At 47.4% G+C, this 15,057-nt stretch overlaps 1 protein-coding gene across 17 annotated transcripts in view; it reads right to left on the reverse strand.

The window, feature by feature from the left end:
- NF2 (NF2, moesin-ezrin-radixin like (MERLIN) tumor suppressor) overlaps nucleotides 1-14,651 on the reverse strand; it is a 91,751-nt gene extending 77,100 nt beyond the window's left edge. For 6 of the 17 annotated variants that reach the window (XR_002889541.3, XR_010592822.1, XR_010592821.1 and 3 more), the window contains exon 1: nucleotides 14,030-14,606. Coding sequence is in view for 11 of the 17 variants with exons in the window: in XM_024109553.3 (XP_023965321.1) it covers nucleotides 14,030-14,143 (114 nt within the window). In the remaining 6 variants the exon portion in view is untranslated. Of the gene's footprint in view, nucleotides 1-12,211; nucleotides 12,329-14,029 lie in introns of those variants that run through there. The other 11 variants (XR_006175864.2, XM_042856076.2, XM_005278825.5 and 8 more) reach the window with 7 other exon arrangements.
- Between the last annotated feature and the right edge of the window lie 406 nt (nucleotides 14,652-15,057).

Below are 15,057 nucleotides of genomic sequence, written 5' to 3' on the forward strand. Positions count from 1 at the left end.
CTAGATTACTTTAACAGCTTACACCATGACTAAGGATAAGATTATGTCACGGATGTGACGGATTCTGTGAGTTCCAGAGACCTCTGTGACATTTTCCACTTCAGCCCCAGGGGCAGTGGGGCTGGAGGTATCAGCCAGTGGGGACCCTGGAGCTCTGAGCCACCACAGGCGGTGCGGGGAGCTGGAGCCCACAGCTGCTATGAGCAGCAGGGGGATCCCAGAGCTCTGAGCCACTGGGGTTGCAGCACAGGCACCGGCGCGGTCAGCTACTGCAGTGCAGGTGCTGGACTCCCTTCTCCCACAGCAGAGCTTGAACTCTTTCCCGGCCTCCGTGGGGCTCAGACTTCAGCCCTCTCCCCATCAGCCCCTCCCCCATTATTTTTAATAAAAGTCACAGACAGATCACAGTTGCCCGCAACCTGTCCATAACTTTTACTAAAAATAACTGTGATAAAATCTTAACCTTAATCATGACACAGTGCTAACTGTACTGGAACATTTAAATAAGACAATCTTGCTGAAAGAAGGTCTATGTTGATCCCCAAGCAGGTTACCTGTACAAAGCCATCTGGCAGCATTATAAAACATCTGTGGTCTAGTTCTTAGGGAGGTGGGGCAAACCCAGCTTTTCCATAATGCAGTGATATTAAGAGCTACGCAAGTAGGGTATGTTCACTTAAACCACTGCAGCTGCACTGCAGTAGCGCTTCAGTGTAGATACTACAGCAACAGGAGGGGTTCTCCCATCACTGTAGTAAATCCACCTCCCCGAGAGGCAATAGCTAGGTCAGGAATCTGCAACCTTTGGCACGCACCCCATCAGGGAAAGCCGCTGGCGGGCCAGGATAGTTTGTTTACTAGCAGCGTCTGCAGGTTCAGCCGATCGCAGCTCCCACTGGCCGCGGTTCGCCGTTCCAGGCCAATGGGGGCTGCAGGAAGAGGTGGCCCGGCCCGCACCGCTTCCCGCAGCCCCCGTTGGCCTGGAACGGCGAACCGCAGCCAATGGGAGCTGCGATTGGCCAAACCTGCAGACGCTACAGGTAAACAAACCGCCCCTGGCCACCAGCGGCTTTCCCTGATGGGCTGAGTGCCAAAGGTTGCCGATCCCTGAGGTAAGTCAACAGAAGAAGGCTTCCATCAATCTATTCCTGTCTACAGGGGGGCTTAGGCTGGCTTAACTACAATGCTCAGGGTGCAGATTTTTCACACCCCGAGCGACATAGCTGGGTTGATCTGATTTTCTAGTGTAAACCAGCCCTAGGTCTCCATCCTTAATATGCTGCTGATTAATTAAACTTCACACTTCAATGGCCATAATGAAAGCAGAAAACAGGGAGAGAGGGTGGGTTTGTACCTTTAATATTTCCCTAAATAAATTAAAAGCTTTAAAATAAAATCCTCACTGTGTTTATGAAGTTGTATAGTGTAAAAGACATTAAGCTTCCATTTCCAGGAATTATTATAGATTTGGGTTTAATTTAGAGATGTTAGCTGCACTGTAGACAGATGCAAAGGAGGTTTAATCTCCCAAAATATACATCTGGGAATTGCTGAGGGGCAGATTTAAAACAGAATATATTTAAACAAACCAAAACTAGTGCTCTATAAGATTTAGTACAAAATAAGAGGAGGAGCCTGTGAGAGAGCCTTGTAAAAAAAATTATAAAAAGTATGCCCTGTGAGGTATCATTTGAAAACTCCATCTGCTGAACGTTATTGCCCTGGTAAAATACATGCATCAACATTAACAACAAGGAGTCCTTGTGGCACCTTACAGACTAAAATTTATTCAGATGAAGTGGGTTTTAGCCCACGAAAGCTTATGCCCAAATAAATGTCTTACTCTCTAAGGTGCCACAAGGACTCCTCATTGTTTTTGCTGATACAGACTAACACAGCTACCACTCTGAAACATGTAGAATCTTATAACCCACATACAATGTTGATACTACATATCATTGCTGTAACATGCTCCAAGTTTAAGAAAAGCAGGCTCAAACAAGTGTTCAGAAACAAAGACACTAGCACTCCAGCCAGATGTTAAAGAGCTATCACGGCTTAGCAGCCATTCTTCAGCAACAGGAAGGTATAAACAAGAAATTTCCACTTCGGGGACCATTCAAACCTCATGTCCTGCTTGACCTGCATGTCACCGTGACTGAACAAGGATGTTTCTAGCACAAGAAATTAAGTTATAAAGGGAGAGGAAAACACTTGACTTCACCTCTCCTCCTCCCATCTCTCTGCTCATGATATTAACCACTCTCAAAGACCTGAAATAAGGGGGAGTGGTCCTAGGCTGGAAGGAGACCCAGCCTATGAAATTTACTACAGTGTATGGTGAGACAAAACTTTTGCTGTTAAGTTCATTTAGCTTGTTAAATATTAGCTTGCGCATTGCTCTTGTTTCTTTTGTAACCAATCCTGACTTTTATGCATCATCACTTGTAATCTCTTAAAATCTCAGAGGGGTAGCAGTGTTAGTCTGGATCTGTAAAAAGCAACAGAGAGTGTCCTGTGGTACCTTTAAGACTAACATGTATTGGAGCATAAGCTTTTGTGGGTGAATACCCACTTATGCTCCAATACATCTGTTAGTCTTAAAGGTGCCACAGGACTCTCTGTTGCTCTTAAAATCTGTCTTTCTTAATAAATTTATCATATTGTTTTATTTTATCCAATATATTTGGATTAGAGTATGTAGGAAACTCCATTTGCATATATAATTTTCCTTTGCTGAAGTGATGGACTTTCTATGAGCGTATACTGTTCAGAAAAGGTACCGAGCAGCACAAGACATACATTTCTGGGGGACAAGGCTGGGAGTAAGAAATTGCAGGTGTCATCCTCATGAGTGACTCCTCAGCATGCTCATGTATTTCGCTGGGAGTGAATTCGTGTGCTGAAGGCTGCACAAGCAAGTCAGGAGTGGCTGTTCTGACAACAAAGCAGTGTAAAAGGCAGCCCAGGCTAGAGATTTAAAGGGACACTAATGGTCAACAGTCCAGATTGTACCTTGGGGAATGTCACACCTACAGGGGTCGGAAGCACTTAATTCATTTACATTCGTTAAAGGCTTTGAGATTTTTGGATTAAAGGCACTAGAGAAGTGCAAATAATTATATTATTCCCACAAAAAAGACCTTTAAAAATAAGAGTTAAGTTTGCTGAAGTTCATTTCCCAGCAACAATACAAAGCACGTAAGCCACCAATTAGAGCTACATAACATACAGCACAACTTCAAACACATGCTCTACCAGCCAGCATCATAACTACCAGATCCCCTCAAACTCTTCACCTCCACATCACCATACAGCTGCCAACACACACAGCCAATTCACTTACACACGTGGTGGAGGCAGGGGCAGCAGAACGATGGATGAGGATGGAGAGAGAGAGAAGCAGCATGCAGTGAAGGGTGGACAGGGAGGGAGGCAGGGGAGCAGATGGTGGCGGGCAGGTGGATATCAGGAGACGGGTGGGAGGTTGTGGGGATACCAAGGGGTTTGAAGTGGGGAGAAAGTAAAAACAGAACGAAAATGCATTCCCTGCTCAAGAGAGATCACAATATAGGCAATTACTAACGAACTAATCCTTTTCAATATTTCACAGCCTCAATAGCAACACGGTCCCAATGGTTGGCCAGAAGCCTTGATAGTGAACAGCAGTGTCAGAAAGACATGGGGAGGGGCAAGCAAATGCAGGAGGGGCAGAAGGCCGGGAGGTAGTAATTCCCTGCCTTCTCCACCCAATAGACCTGCCATGACTCATCAGGAAGAAAAGTCCCTGTACTGCCAGCCATAGCAGGAATACTGTAGCAGCTCTCCCCCTGCATGGGACTAACTGTCCATTAGCTCCTCCCACACCAACCAGTACAAAGGAAAAGTTGCTTTGTGCACAGATGACAAGTGAATGGAAAGAGCAAGAATAAATCTGCACCCTACATTTCTCCCACGAGAACAAATCTCTAGGAAGCCACTGCACTGGCAGCTTCATCCCCTCACTACAAAGTCTCGCCCCTTTGGGGTATGACCATCCTTCCAACCTGAAGACAGACTCTTCATTACAGTTCTGCCTGTGGCGGGGGGAGGGGGAGAGGAGAAAGAGTGTTCTAGGACAAACACATGGCAGTTAGTAGCTGCATATCATTCTTTCACCCCATGTCCCAACGCTCTTTTCAGGGTTCATTCCAGGATCCACATCATCAAAGGCTCAAATTGCAGCAGACTGCCTTTTGGCTGGTGGTTGGTTAATAAATCCCCTGCAACTAAATATAATCCCTCCAACATTGCTTCTAACCTGGAGGGCAAAGGATGATGGTGGAACGCAAGCTCCGATGTGCTGTCACCAGGCCACAAGTCACCTCCCTTCACTTCTTCCTTCCCAACAAAGATAGGGCTCCCAACAACAGCAACAAAGGATTGCAGCTGAGTTCCCACAAGTCCTGCTTTTATAACAGCACTGACAGAGAATACTCTGACAATTCTTGTCAGTTTCTCTGTGTGCTTCCAGGAGAGGCAGTGGAAGTTCATCTACAATGATAAAAATAGGGCTTCTTTAGCAGAAGCGTCCCTAAGGAGTCATTTGAAGATGTAAGACTTGCCAGTTCAGATCCAACCCACACTGTTATCATCTGACAAATACTCTACAGCCTATAGGAAGTGACAAATTTTCACACCATAGAAAGCCACTACATCTGTTATTAACTGACATTCTTACAGGGAGAGAACAATTGTCTGGTACAAGAAGACAACTTCCCCTCTGTCCCTGGAGAGGAAAGAGGTGTCCTCCTGAGCAATTTTGAGGCCTGGTCTACACTTCGAGGTTAGGTCAAATTTAGCCATGTTAGGTCAATTTTATAATGAATGCGTCTACACAACCAACCCCGTTCCACTGACCTAAAGGGCCCTTAAAATCGACCTCTATATTCCTCCCCGACGAGGGGAGTAGTGCTAAAATTGACCTTCCTGGGTCTAATTTGGGGTAGTGTAGACACAGCACAGTGCAATTCAATTGTATTGGCCTCTGGGAGCTATCCCAGAGTGCTCCAACGTGACCGCTCTGGACAGCACTTTCAACTCCGATGCACTTGCCAGGTACACAGGAAAAGCACTGGGAACTTCTGAATTTCATTTCCGTTTGGTCAGCGTGGCGAGCTCAGCAGCACAGGTGACCATGCAGTCCCAGAATCGCAAACGAGCTCCAGCATAGAGCAAACGGGAGACACTGGATCTAATTGCAGTATGGGGAGAAGAATCTGTGCAGGCAGAACTCTAATCCAGCAGAAGAAGTGCTGATATATATATATATGCCAAAATTGCACAGAGCATGGTGGACAGAGGCTACACCAGGGATGTACAGCACTGCCACGTGAAAATTAAGGAGCTCAGGCAAGCCTACCAAAAGACAAAGAAGGTAAACAGTTGCTCCGGGTCAGAGCCCCAAACATGTTGCTTCTATGATCAGCTGCATGCCATTCTAGGGGGAGACCCTACCAGTACCCCAACACTCTCCGTGGACACCTGCAAGATGGCAGCCTCAAGCAACACGGATGAGGATTTTGTGGATGAGGAAAAGGAGGAGGAGAATGCACAGCAGACAAGTGGAGAATCCGTTCTGCCTAGCAGCCAGGACCTTTTCCTCACCCTGGAGCCAATATTGCTCCCGGACCCTGAAAGCAGAGAAGGCACCTCTGGTGAGTGCACATATGTAACAACACTACAGAGATTAAAAGCAATTGTGTTTAATGTTTGATTTGCCCTGAGCAATTGAGATGCATTCGCGGCCAGTACAGCTACTGGAAAAATCTGTTAACGTGTCTGGGGATGGAGCGGGAATCCTCCAGGGACATCTCCATGAAGCTCTCCTGGAGGTACTCTGAAAGCCTTTGCAGAAGGTTTCTGGGGAGGGCTGCCTTATTTCATCCTCCAAGGTAGGACACTTTACCACGCCAAGCCAGTAGCAAGTGGTCTGAAATCACTGCAGCACAAAACATGGCAGCGAATGGTCCTGGGTTTTGGTCGCATTCATGAAACATTCAGTCTTTATCTTTCTGTGTCAGTCTCAGGAGAGTGATATTATTAATGGTCACCTGGTTGAAATAGGGGAAGTTTTGTAAGGGAACAGTATTCCCCTCTAAAAAAAGAAGAACAGGAGTACTTGTGGCACCTTAGAGACTAACAAATTTATTAGAGCATAAGCTTTCGTGGACTACAGCCCACTTCTTCGGATGCATATAGAATGGAACATATATGGAGGAGATATATATACACACATACAGAGAGCATAAACAGGTGGGAGTTGTCTTACCAACTCTGAGAGGCCAATTAATTAAGAGAAAAAAAACTTTTGAAGTGATAATCTAGCTAGCCCAGTACAGACAGTTTGATAATAAGTGTGAGAATACTTACAAGGGGAGATAGAGTCAATGTTTGTAATGGCTCAGCCATTGCCAGTCCTTATTCAAACCGGAGTTGATTGTGTCTAGTTTGCATATCAATTCTAGCTCAGCAGTCTCTCTTTGGAGTCTGTTTTTGAAGTTTTTCTGTTGTAATATAGCCACCCGCAGGTCTGTCACTGAATGACCAGACAGGTTAAAGTGTTCTCCCACTGGTTTTTGAGTATTTTGATTCCTGATGTCAGATTTGTGTCCATTAATTCTTTTGCATAGAGACTGTCCGGTTTGGCCAATGTACATGGCAGAGGGGCATTGCTGGCACATGATGGCATATATCACATTGGTAGATGTGCAGGTGAACGAGCCCCTGATGGTATGGCTGATGTGATTAGGTCCTATGATGATGTCACTTGAATAGATATGTGGACAGAGTTGGCATCGGGGTTTGTTACAAGGATAGGTTCCTGGGTTAGTGGTTTTGTTCAGTGATGTGTGATTGCTGGTGAGTATTTGCTTTAGGTTGGGGGGTTGTCTGTAAGCGAGGACAGGTCTGTCTCCCAAGATCTGTGAGAGTAAAGGATCATCTTTCAGGATAGGTTGTAGATCTCTGATGATGCGCTGGAGAGGTTTTAGTTGGGGGCTGAAGGTGACAGCTAGTGGTGTTCTGTTATTTTCTTTGTTGGGCCTGTCTTGTAGGAGGTGACTTCTGGGTATTCGTCTGGCTCTGTCAATCTGTTTTTTCACTTCAGCAGGTGGGTATTGTAGTTTTAAGAATGCTTGATAGAGATCTTGTAGGTGCTTGTCTCTATCCGAGGGATTGGAGCAAATGCGGTTATATCTTAGAGCTTGGCTGTAGAAAATGGATCGTGTGGTGTGTCCTGGATGGAAGCTGGAGGCATGTAGGTAAGTGTAGCGGTCAGTAGGTTTCCGGTATAGGGTGGTATTGATGTGACCATCGCTTATTAGCACAGTAGTGTCCAGGAAATGGACCGCATGTGTGGATTGATCCAGGCTGAGGTTGATGGTGGGATGGAAATTATTGAAATCATGGTGAAATTCCTCAAGGGCTTCTTTTCCATGGGTCCAGATGATGAAGATGTCATCAATGTAGCGCAAGTAGAGTAATCCCCTCTGTTTGCTGATCCCTGACACATTAGACACTGGGCATGCTAGGCTGTTTGCGCTTGGCTAAAAAGGATCATCCCGGAGAACAGTCACGCGGAGGGAAGGGGGAGGGGTGTGCTGCACATCCACCCCAAAACCGCTGCCACTCCTTTTAAAGGGCAACCGCAGCCCCTCCTTTTAAACGGCAAACACAACTGCCATTGGTTGCTATGGGAAAGGAGGGTGCTGCAGTTTGAAACCATTCTCACATGTAATGAACACGGAAGAAGCCAACCCCACGTACCTGCTGGCTTACCATGGCTGCCTGCAAACCGAATTCTGTCGACTAGCCGTGTCTGATGTGTCACCATACCTGCAGGCACTCAATATAAAAGACAAAAACACATGTGCCGTCTGCTGTGAATTGCTTGATTCACTGTGAAAGAGTCTCCCTTTTGTTCTCGGAAATGTATCTTCTGTAAAGTCTACTCTCCCTTTTTTCCTCCCCTGCAGCTGCAAATGCTTCTATGCTCCCCGCATCAACTCCGTCCCTGAGGTTATCGCAGATTAGAAGGCGGAAAAAACCACACGTGCAATGACATGTTTTCAGAGCTCATGCAATCCTCCCGCACTGATGGGGCACAGCTGAATGCATGGAGGCATTTGGTGGCAGAGGCCAGCAAAGCATACAGTGAGCGTGATCGGAACACGCAGGAGGAGATGCTGAGGGTAATGGGAGAGCAAACGGACATGATGAGGCGTCTGGTGGAGCTGCAAGAAAGGCAACTAGAGTACAGACCGCCGCTGCATCCATTGTATAACCACCTACCCTCCTTGCCAAGTTCTATATCCTCCTCACCCAGATGCCAAATAACGCGGGGGAGGGGTGGGGGGGGAGCTCCGGGCACCCTACCACTCAACTCCAGGGGATGGCTCAAGCAACAGAAGGCTGTCATTCAAAACCCTAACGCTAATCCTAACCCTTCCCTCCTCCCCCACCCCATCCATTATCAAACCCTTTGTACACTCGGGCTTCCTTTTACTAATCAGCGTTGTCAGTGATCTCAAGTATTTTTTAATAAATAAAAAATGAATGGATTCAGAACAATAGGGACTTTATTTTCTGTGCCAGCTGTGGTCAAAGGGGGGAGCGGGACTGGCTTACAGGGAAGTACATTCACCAAACGGTGCGGCTTTGCATCAAGGACAAATGCACACAACTGTCACACCGTAGTTGGTCAGTCATTAAACTGTTTTTCAAAGCCTCTCTGATGTGCAGCGTGCCTCAGTGTGCTCTTCTAATTGCCCTGGTGTCTGGCTGTTCAAAATTGACCACCAGGTGATCTGCCGCAACCTTCCATCCTGCCATAAACGTCTCCCCCTTACTCTCACAGATATTATGGCGCACAAAGGAAGCAGCAATAACAATGGGAATATTGCTTTCGCGGAGGTCTGACCTACTCAGCAAGCTGCGTCAGTGCCCCTTTAAACATCCAAAGGCACATTCTACCACCATTCTGCACTTTCTCAGCCTACAGTTGAACTGCTCCTTACTGCTGTCCAGGCTGCCTGTGTATGGCTTCATAAGCCATGGGAGGATAACTATTGGCATTTCAACATCCCCAACGGTAATTTTCTGGTCTGGGAAGAAAGTTCCTTCTTGCAGCTTTCCTTAGCAAAAGGGTACTGATTGCCCTGGCTACTTGGATCACAGCAGCCCCCAACGCAGACTTGCCCACTCCGAATTGATTACCAACTGATTGGTAGCAGTCAGGCATTGCAAGCTTCCACAAGGCTATCGCCACTTGCTTCTCAACTGTCAGGGCAGATCTCATCTTGGTATTCTGGTGCTTCAGAGCGGGGGAAAGAAACTCACAAAGTTCCATGAAAGTGGCCTTACGCATGTGAAAGTTTCGCAGCCACTGGGAATCATCCCATACCTGGCAACACTATGCGGTCCCACCAGTTTGTGCTTGTTTGCCAGGCCCGGAATCGGCGTTCCACTGTATCAACATGCCCCAATGTCGCCATGATATCCCAATTGCCACATTCCGTGCTTTCAGGAACGTCTGTGTCCATGTCCTACTCACAATCTTCCTTGCGCTGGCAGCTCCTAGCTAGGCTCTGCACATACTGCAGGATAATGCGCGAGGTATTTACAATGCTCACAAAAGCAGTGTGCAGCTGAGCGGGCTCCATGGTTGCCGTGCTATGGCATCTGCACAGGTAACCCAGGAAAAAAGGCACTAAATGATTATTTGCCATTGCATTCAAGGAGGGAGGAAGGAAGGAAGGAGACTGTACCCAAAATCACCCGTGACAATGTTTTTGCCCCATCAGGCATTGGGAGCTTAACCCAGAATTCCAATGGGCAGCAAGGACTGTGGGATAGCTACCCACAGTTCACCACTCCATGAGTCGATGCTAGCCACAGTATTGAGAACGCACTCCGCCAACCTAATGCGCTTAGTGGGGACATGCACGATCAACTGTAAATCGGTTACTAAAGATCGACGTCTATAAAATCAACCTAATATCGTAGTGTAGACATGTCCTGAGATACACAGTTGAGGGAAGTTTGCATTGCTATGGTCTATTACAGGGGTAGGCAACCTATGGCACATATGCCAAAGGCGGCATGTGAGCTGATTTTCAGTGGCACTCACACTGCCCGGGTCCTGGCCACCGGTCTGGGGGGCTCTACATTTTAATTTAATTTTAAATGAAGCTTCTTAAACATTTTAAAAACCTTATTTACTTTACATACAACAATAGTTTAGTTATATATTATAGACTTATAGAAAGAGACCTTATAAAAAGCTTAAAATGTATTACTGGCACGCGAAACCTTAAATTAGAGTGAATAAATGAAGACTCGGCACACCACTTCTGAAAGGTTGCCGACCCCTGGTCTATTATCGCTACCTCTTCTGGGGATTGAGGATTTCATTATCCAGGGCCATTAATGACATTTTACAAATGATAAAAACACACAAGGCCAAACTCACCCCAGCATAATTGCATTGGAGTCAATGGAGTTACAGCAGACCCATGACGCTTTTTAAAATATGTGTAAAAAGGTTGTGATTTTTTAAATGGAGGGTAACATCAGCTTCCTATTATCCATTGCCCAATTTATAAGTCCACTGGATCATTAGAAAACACAGCAATATAATGAGTTAGGCTCATGAGGGTTAAATATCAACCACAAAGAAAAAACAGTGTTTATAAACCATTATGAGCTAGAAAATTGAAATATTGAAAAAACAGATGGAAAAGAAAGAGAAAGCCACAATAAAATCCCTTTAGCCTACACATCTTCTTGAACAATTTTCAACTACTAGAGAGGCCCAATAAACCATATAAGATTTGAAGGCTTTGTTTATCATTGTCACAGACAGCATTTGGTCAGTCATTCTCGGAGCTGGATTTGTTAGATTTAAACGACACCAGCCAGTATAACTCAAGCTCTGCAAAAGCCAATTCACTGGTTGCTCAGTAGCAAGTGCAAAATAAATGAGTTACAAACAACTCTTTTTGCCCCCACTTACTGAAAAACTATCGTTTTGGGCTCAAGTTTTCCATGCTTGATCTTAGCTGAAACATGATGTATTTAAGAACATATGGAGAGAATCGATTTAATTGTTTTTTAGTTAAATTAGGCCAGGGTGTGGGTATTGAATATTAACGTTCCATATTCTTAAAGGTGACTCACAAACAGGGGGAAAAAAATGGGTTTATGCCCTCTCTGTTCAGGGTGGGCATAAAGGCCTGAAAAGTGGCCTTTTTTAACTGGGGGAGTTACTATTCCTTAGAAATCAGTAATATCAAGTCTTCTCTTCCCTTTTCTGAAGGTCTTCTTGGAGGACCAGAGAACACAAAGCTTTCTCAGACCTTAACTGAAGGGGCAGAAGAGTTGAATTTTTAACAGAGATTTTTTTCTTTCTAACTATTTGTCATGTATTTGAGTGAAACAGAAGAGGGCATTAAAAAAAAAAAAAAAAAAGCCAAGAGTTTTAAGTAGCGTCTTTCCTCCCTCAATCGCTCAGACTGAGGAGGGCCGCTGAAAGCCTTAATTATAATATACCACCTTGGGGGAAGCTAAGATTTTGCCACCAATATTTTTCGTAAAAGTCACGGACAGGTCACGGGCAAAAAAGAAAAATTCACAGAAGCCATGACCTGTCTGTGACTTTTATGAAAAATATCTGTGACAAAATGGGGGTCTGTGGGTCCCCACACCACCTGAAGCCAGCAGTGACCAGGAGCTCAGGGGTACCCTGTGGCAGCCGGGAGTTGCGGGGTACCCTGCTGCCTGCCCCGCTGCCTGCAGCAGCTTGGAGCTCTGGGGGCCACCAGAGGCAGTGGGGGTACCCCGCCGCTCCCTGCCCCTGTGGCAGCGGGGAACCCTGCAGCTCCTGACCACCGCAGGCTGAAGTCATAGAGGTCACTGGAAGTCATGGATTCCGTGACTAAATCATAGCCTTAATTATAATTGCCTCTGAGAATAAGAAAAGCACTCAAACTAGAGAGACAGTGTGCTAGGAGTACCTAGAAAGAGCAAGCAGCAGAGTGGCCATCACATCAGCAACCTGACGTGAGTATTGGGAGGAAGCTTCAAGTGTAATTAGACACCTTCTAGCTGTGGACTAATTGGAGGCCCAAATCAAGTCTGGAGACAACAACCTGACAGGATTCTCAGCACTCACCCCTTCCAGTAGTTGAGGGGTGGAGACTTCTCAACAGAGCAATGCCTCTGGATTTATTTGATGGACCCCTTCAAATCCTCCCTCGTGTACTTTGCATCATTCTCCAGATAGCAAGTGCCTGGATACTGTACATTCTTAGGACTCCAGTTTAGTGACATATTTTGCCTAGGAACAAGTTATTTATACTACATTAGTGCCCACAGGCCCAACTCAGGATCAGGGCCCCATCATGTTGTGAAGAGACTCAAGACATCTCACAGCCTATGGTTGGTCTCTATTACTGCCCTCCCCCTACCCCCTTGGTACTTCATCCTGCTTCTATTTTGAACTGTATTATGCAGACTGCTAGCACCACATAGCTATAATGCCAACTTTCAATGGCAAATCACTAGGTCTGCTATGCTCTTTGCAAAATTTGATCTCTGGAATTTGCTATCTGCCAGTTAGTAAGATCAAAGCAGATAGTCATTTGCATTTTCATATCAAAGACAGCACTCCTTGAGCAGGCTAAAGTAGTGATGTTGCTGGGGGTGATAAAGGGGATGAAAGGCCAAATGCATTCAAAGTTTACCCTTTAGTGTCCCCAAAAGATTTCAAGTCATCCAAAAACCTCACTGTAACTTAAGAGTTATTTGTTCACAGCTTTCTGCTTACCTATTGTACACAGAGTACCCGCAAGCCGTTCTTTTTTAGGGGCTAAAAGGGAGTGGGAAGTACCTAATTTACCAACATAATAGGGGGTGACCCAGAGCCACTTTTGTTCTTTTGTAATAGAATCAGAGCAATTATTTTTGACCCCACCCCCAATTCCTTTGCTCAAGGATGTGTTGTACCATATTCCGGTAGAGGTTGGGAGTCACAAGAGAATTGCATTGAGGAACCTTCTGTGCGAAGACATGATTTCCCCTCTTCTATATTATAGCGCAGCACCCTGGAACCTCCCACAACAAGACACGACTGCATCCCCTCTGCTGTATCACAGCACAGCACCAAGGAACCTCCTGCACTGACACATAAGTTCTTTATATTCATACAGTTTCTCTCCCAACACATCTTTCGGGAAAGACATTACACTTTGATGCTAGATTAACAATGGATTCCTAGAGGGCCTCCCTGTAGTCTTCCAGTGCCTGCTCAATGCAGGCATATGAAAAACAGCACCATTTACGAATAGGGCTTCCTAACCAAAACAGATGCAGGTGGCCGTGAGTAGATCCAAGGACATTCAAACTGAAACCCCACATGTTCCATCTTTGGCTATAAACACATTCATCTCGCAAAAGAAACTCTGGAGGATCTGTACAATATTTAGCTAGTACGTGCCCACCACTGGTAGACAGGAAAATGGGGCGGGGGGAAGGGGGGCACCAGAAAGTGGATTCAGTGTGAAGCACTTTTTTTCTCTGATTTACCAATAAGCCAGAGCCCTCAACAGGATGCAATGGGCCATTTGTGGTGCCGGAAGTACTATGTTTTAGAGGATATCAAGCCCATTTTTGTTCATTAAAGTTCACATAAAGCTTTTCCCAAGGGTGTGCTAGCCCTGGCATCCCGATCACACTCCACCTTGGGTAGCTACATTTTGCCTCCCTCAATTCCCCCTGCAGTCATATTGTCCCGGTATTCATCTGCCAGGCCTGTCCCAGAGCGCTGCAGGCTTGGTGAGCTGCGCACTGCCCCCAGAGCGGGGGTTTCTGGGCCAGCCACGGGCTCGCTCTGGCGCTAGCGGGTGCGTTGGGAAGGCGCGGGGCACTGCCTGTCACCGGGAGGGTTGGGAGCCCCAGGCCAGCAGGCGCAGGACGCCCCGTTTCCGGTTACCTCACAGTTGAACTCCATCTCGGCGTCCATGGTAATAATCCGCACCGTGAAGGTTTTCGGCTGTTTTCGCTTCAGGGAGCTGAAGCTCATCCGAGACGCGATGGCACCGGCCATGGTGAGGCGCTGGGGGAAGGGCTGAGAAGGCCCAAAGCCCGGAGGGGAGCCGGGGCCGGGGGCAGCACAAGGCCCTAGCAGGTCAGCCAACCCCCCCGGCTCGCAGCGGGGGGCAGCGCAAGGCAAGCGGGGGGCAGGGACGTTGCATCAGCCTGACTCCGGGCCCACAGCTCACCCCAGCACTCCTGCCTTGAGAGCTGGGCGGCGGGCGGCGGGCTCGGGAGCCTGGCGAGACCTGGGTCGGGCCCTGGCCCGCAGCGCGGGACGACCTCCACAGCTCCGGGGGCCGCTCGAGGATCGGGCCCTACCGGGGGGCGGGGCTGCTCTCAGGGGCGGGGGTCCACAAGAAGCAGAGCCGGGCAGGAACCAGCGCTACCTGCCTCACAAAGCTCCGCTCGCCTCAGCCAGCGCAGCCTAACCGCACCGCACCGCTCTCCGCCATTGGCCCAGTAGCCCGCCAGGGGCGGGACACCGCCCTTCCTCCCGCCTCCTGGAGGGGCATCTCAGCCAATAGGACGTTCCTCCCGCCTAGACTTCGGAGTTATCTACATTTGACTGGCTATTGGCGCTGCCATTCGGTAGCCTTTTGTTCCCATACGGTCCCGCCTTCCCAGCAGGGTTGGTTGAGAGACTGCTGAGCAAGGCAGGCCCCTGGCGGGAAGGCGAAGCACGGGCTCTGGCTCCCCCTAGCGGTAGCCCTAACCCTGCTCAGCCTCACGCCCGGGGGTCCCCTCTAAGACCGCGAACCGGGAGGAAACTTCACAGCAGCACACATGGGCAGGGCAGGAGTGCTGAAACAATTCTTATAGTGGGGGGTGTTGATCATGGAAACCACGTATTTGGTGTTTGTTATTACTACTTCAAGTGAGGGGGGCAACAGCATCCCTAGTTCCAGCACCACTGTACATGGGATG

The sequence above is a fragment of the Chrysemys picta genome, chromosome 15, assembly GCF_011386835.1.
Source record: "Chrysemys picta bellii isolate R12L10 chromosome 15, ASM1138683v2, whole genome shotgun sequence".
NCBI lineage: Eukaryota > Metazoa > Chordata > Testudines > Emydidae > Chrysemys > Chrysemys picta.